The 5,773-nt window shown below is 39.1% G+C and overlaps 1 protein-coding gene across 1 annotated transcript; it reads right to left on the bottom strand.

The window, feature by feature from the left end:
- Positions 1-870: 870 nt before the first annotated feature.
- LOC124172401 lies at positions 871-2,037 on the bottom strand. Its single transcript, XM_046551856.1, has 2 exons — positions 1,256-2,037; positions 871-1,111 (listed from the first exon to the last, which is right to left on the bottom strand). The coding sequence occupies exon 1, from the start codon at positions 1,907-1,909 to the stop codon at positions 1,262-1,264; it is 648 nt and encodes a 215-aa protein (XP_046407812.1). The 5' UTR covers positions 1,910-2,037; the 3' UTR covers positions 871-1,111; positions 1,256-1,261.
- Positions 2,038-5,773: the final 3,736 nt, after the last annotated feature.

The following is a 5,773-nucleotide window of genomic DNA, read 5'->3' as shown; positions in this document are numbered from 1 at the left end:
GCGCGATTGACTGAAGTGTTATGGTTTAAAGTGTTGATGTCTGAAATGAATGTTAATATGAAGGATCCAATAACAATTTTCCAAGATAATCAATCATGTATTCAGACTGTAGAAATTTGGAAGAGAAAACACATGAAACACATTGATATAAAATATCAGTTTGTAAAAGACTTGTATAACTCTAAGGTTATCTACATTGAATATGTGCCTTCCTCTGAACAGGAGGCGGATGTACTGACAAAAGGGTTATCAGCAAAAGTGTTTTGCAAGCATAGGGTAAATTTAAGATATATGAGAAATTGAGGAGGGGTGTTTTAGTTGAGACAATTTCTCATGTATACTTTGACAATTGACTGTCGATATTGCGGTGTGGAAGAAGGTGTGTGGCCTGCTCGGGCTAGAGGAGTCCGTCGAGTCTGTCCAAGTTGGTCGGTACGTGTGTGTCGGTTCGGTCGGTTGGCCGCAGTCACGGTGCGAAGTTCGCTAGATCCATTCGTGTATGGTGTATCATATCCTTTTTTGTCTTTTGGAATAAAGTTCCAATACCCAGAGAACAACTGTGCAAATTGATTCACCCCTCCCAGATGTTAGACCCTTGTAACATAGTTAAATCAATCAAAAATACATTCACTTTGAATGCATAAACTGGTCAGGCAGAAAATGATGATTGCAGCGTATAGTGATGAAACAGATGATGATTGCAGAGATAGTGATGAAACATTTGCTTGAATGAAATCTGAAAGAAAAAGAATGCAATTATTTATAAGCTTGCATTTGGAAGCCGTTGTTTCAGGAAAATGTATTTTTTCCTTGTTGATGACATACTCTCTGAACACATTACCTGGTCAGGCAGAAGGTGAAGGTGATTATTTGCAGCTCAAACTCTGAGATAGTGATGAGCCGGGATATCAGGATCATATTAGACCCTTGTGACATACTTAAATCTATGAAAAATACATTCACCCTGAATGCATTAGCTGGTCCATATAATCACATTTAGCTGTCTATCGAGAGATGCTTTTACACTTGTCACAGCATTTAAATGAAAACCCTTGTCAAAAATATATGTACATAACCCAAATTAATGTGGCAGAATGACATAAAAAGGAACCTGAAAGAAAAGAAGATTTTCAATGACATATGTATTCGAAATCCACAAAGGCTAATAAAAATCGAGTTCCTCAACAAGTTCAAAGAAATAGAAATTTTATCAACATTACAGGTTTTGGGATCAGAGGAGATAAACTATACTTACTTTGGATCAGTGGCCTTTGATGTGAATTGTTTTGGTGTTGATGCTGCGGCTGTAATTCAACTTCAACTCCGACACTATACTTTTTCCCACATGATACAGCCTGATGGATAGATATTCATATATTATGGCCCGAACAAGGTTGTTGATATGATTCTCTTCAAAATCTTGATCTAGAATATGGTCCCTCAGAATGTGAAATTGTGATGCAATACCCTTGAATGCTTCCAATGTTAAGATATGGAAAATATCTTTCCTCCTTAGTTTCCCAGCTGCCTGAGCTTCCCTGAACGCTCTCTCCACTGCCCTGCATATATTTACGATGTCTTTGCATGGAGTTGTAAGTCCTCCCATGTTTCTCCGTTTAAGCAATGATGTGCAGTCATCCTCCGGGTTTTGTAACAATCCCTGCCTGCATTCATCACACTCTAGGGTTTTGAGTATCTTCTTCTGAACAAAGCCTGAAACATATGCGACAACGTCCTGCACATAATCGCTCAGTCTAGATACATTCAGAAGCTGAGCATAGGTGTGGTCCTGAGCAACAGCATCATCTACTGTTGTTGTCCTGCACACCAAGGAGTTCATCCTCATTATATGAGGGTTGCATCTGTATGCTGACTGTGATGGTACAGATAGGATTCCTGTGTTATCCATATTTGTGCAATTTCCATGCACTGAGGACCTTACACTTTGGTGGATCAAGAGCCTCTTATACGCAGCCTTAAACTGTCTGCAGGTTGGGTTATTATTGTGACCACCCCGACTGCGAACGGCAGAGAAAAATGTCTCCAGGTGGTCTTCACTAATTTTTAAGTCAACAGGAAGGAAAGAGATGAATACTGAAAAAAGTGTTGTGCCAGTTTTTTCACAGTTTCAATTCCAACCAGAAAACCCAGGAAACCCGTCCGCCTGTTCGACTCCAGAATTGATGGCCCCACAGAACTCACCCTCAACCCACGTATATATGCTGCAGCACTGTCTAAATACAAGACAATGGAATATAAATTCCTCTCCGTTGCAGGGGATTTAAAGTTCCTGGCCAATAAGTTTCTGCTGTTTAAAATGTCAAACACATTGTTGATAGTGCAAATGAATTTGACAGTTGGCTTACAGCCCACAAAGCCCTCAAGTTTTAGATCCTCCTCCAGGCACTCCATTGCAGTGGCAACGCTGTTACTCAGTCTGAGCTGCAATCATCACCTTCATTTTCTGCCTGCACCAGTTAATGTGTTCAGAGCGAAGCTTTGTAGCTGCATGAAGGCCTTCTTCACCCTGCAACTCCTGGAGCTTTACAATGTAGTCCCACTGAATAACCCCACCAGACTCGTCAATTATAACTTTTTTGCTTGCCAGGGTATTTCTGATTAATTTAAGCATGTGACAAGGGTCTAGCATGATCCGGACATCCCTTCCCGTCACAGGGTGTGGGAATGAGGTGGATACTTCGATGAAGTTAATTGATGCTCCAAGTATGGATGACATGGCAATATTGCCACTGGTGCCATCAAATGTTAACGTCATCACCTCCACACCCACCAGATGCAACTCCTCTAAGTACTGCAACACAAGGTTGGCTTTCTCGGAAGCAGTGAGGCCATCAATAAGGTGATACCCAACTGGTATCTTCCAATTTCCATTGATAGCATTGACCATGAAAGTCAATGCCTCCTTGGCAACTGGCAACACATCGTCATCCAGGTTAGTGCCATAGTCGATGTAGCCACTAAATTTCTGGCCATCCCACTCGATGTGCCTCCTTATAGCCATTTCATCAAACATCAGGGCAGCATAAACCTTATTGCCCTTGGCATTTGCCTCCTCAACTTTCATTTTTAAGGCACATAATGCCTCAGAGGTAATGCCGGGCTCACCATTCACTCCTGAAAACCATTTCCTATTGGTGGAGGGGTGGGGTAAAGACATGTTGAATGTCTTTCTGACGTATTCATATGCCATGGAGCTATAAAAATGAAGGGTCAAGGCAAAGCTTCTCAACTCTGGAGGATATTTTTCCCGGCTACCTTCCTTTTCCAACCTCTTCAACAATTTCTCTACACATGTTGGCATTGAAACCTGGAAAAAAATCAACAAAGTTCATGTAGCACAAAAAATTGGCAAAAAGTGGCAATAAATAAACGATCTAGCACAGAATGTATACTCTATTAGAAGGTATGTTAATCAATTAGGTACATATTTTGTAAACACTTGATAAGCCATGCCAAAAATATTAAAATAACATACCTGCAGAGCTGCACATGCATGGTCACTCATATTATATTTTGATTTAATTTCGCCAATTAAGGCCTTGAGGGATTGCACCCGCTTCTTCAGCCTGGACTTCCTAGCCCTTAGCCTTTTTATTTCCTTTTTATAGCTCAAGCACTGATTTTGAGCCAATTCCAGCAATTTCTTAGCCTTAGTGGGCGAGGTGATCTCCGCTGGAGAGATATCTCCTAAGTGCCTCAAAGGTCGCTTCCTCCTCCTCCTAGGTGCTGAAATAAAAGACATCCTCAGAGAATGCTATGTAAACATGGAATTTGATATCATGACCAGTTCTATTAGGAGAGGTTCATGAAATATACAAGGCCTTATCCCATGATCAAGCGATTTTACATGATATGTGAAATTATTAGTAGTGATAAAAATAGAAGCAAAGCACCTATATCAGTGTAATGTTACTCAATGAAAGTCCAATTAAACAGTTTTCAATTCAAACTTCCTCTGATGATATATTTTGACATGTTTATAAAAAAACAAGCAACCCTGGAAGGGTCGATAGAGAAGGAAGACTTGAAGAAAGCTAATGCATAATTAAACCCCTTCCGATTCATGAAGCTTACATTTCACTCAGAAACCTGCAGGCTTTCAAATTAAGTATAAGATTGTTACTAGAACATGGAGGCAATGAGGCTCCAAAAGAGTAATTGGTGGATAAATGTATTGAATATGAAGTTAGCTCTTTTGGTTTATAGCAATTATCATACCAAGTAGGGAGAATTTTCCGATACCTAGTGATTAGTTAATAAACACAAGTACAAAATCCTATTTATCATATAAATCCTTATGACTCTTTGAGCACTAACCATGGAGTCATGGAATATTAGCATGAAAAGGTTATAATAAAGCTATTACTTCAAGTAAAGAAATTTAAATTAAAGTCATATGTTACCACAACATGTGAAACGGCAATCATTTGAAGGAGTGGGTGAGAAGCCAAGGGGTTCAAGTGATTTCTTTTTTCTATAAAGAGTTAAGTACAAACATTACCTATAGAAAACAAAGACATCAATTAGATAGTTAGCAGTGCATTTGAACTTCCATTTTATGTCTTTACCGAACAGAAACTCCCTTGTATCCCTTGGCAACCAAGTTTTTGTGTATTCCTTCTAACAATTAACTTTACCAAACTCTGTTGAGAAAAAAATCACTTGTACCCCTAGGCTTCTCACCCTATCAATTGTTATTTGCCTCTGAAGGGTTCAGAATACAGCTTAATGTTACAGTTACTCTTTCCACACACAGTAACAGAATGAAATTAAGGCTCTAATCACCAACACCAGATTGCCTAAGAGCACTGATTAAATATAACATTAAATAATACGGAGGATTTGATGAAAAACATTACAAAACGGATATCATGCACTTTGCCAAGAAATAAATATTGTAAAAAGTACCTGCTTGAGAGTTCAAGTTCTGTTCCATTGAGGGTTCTTCGTTTGGTCTCTCATGGGTTTCAGCACCAGCATCACCTAAAATGAGGAGAATAAAATGCGTTCTACAAAGATATAAACAAGCATTTCAGAGATGGCAAAAAAACTCCCCAAGAAGTAACCGGCTGAAAGTTTTGGCCTGTTGGCAAAAATTTTGATCTCTCAGCTATGAGGAAATAAATCTATCACAGTTATTTCTACACAGATAATAACAATATCAACGATAGCTCAACATCGGTTAGTTAGAATCACCCAATGGAAAGAATAAATAGAGCAAACAGGAAGCTATTTATCTTGACGTCATGCAGTACCTGGTTCAGAATTCGTGGTCTGGTCCACTAAGGGATTCAAATTATCTTTTTGGAGGATTTGTGATGAAGATCCAGGCTCATCTAAAATGAAAAAAATTATAACTAATTAAGGCACTACTCCAGTGGTCTCAAATAGCGTTCACATAAATTGTTAAGGCTAAAGAAACTGCCATAAAATTGACTTCCTTTATTGCTCCGCTAACACGAGGCAATAAGGGAGGTCAATAAAGTGAGATTCGCGATAAACCTTGTCCTTTATACCATTAAGCAATTACTTTTGCATAAGAAAGGATTTAGAGAAAGGTAACGCAGCAAACGTAAATACAAAAATAAAGGATTGAGCAGCCATTATGGAATAATATGTTTCCACTCACCAAGTTCTTCCACAGATTTCTCGCACGCTCTGGATGTGGGAGGTTTCCTAAGATTTGCCTTCTTCATTAAATGCTGTGGAAAGGCGAAGATCTATGGAACTGCGTCCGGTTTCAACCATCTTC

Source organism: Ischnura elegans (genome assembly GCF_921293095.1).
Source record: "Ischnura elegans chromosome 13 unlocalized genomic scaffold, ioIscEleg1.1 SUPER_13_unloc_1, whole genome shotgun sequence".
In the NCBI taxonomy this organism is placed as follows: domain Eukaryota; kingdom Metazoa; phylum Arthropoda; class Insecta; order Odonata; family Coenagrionidae; genus Ischnura; species Ischnura elegans.
This window is presented reverse-complemented; position numbering and strand designations above follow the sequence as displayed.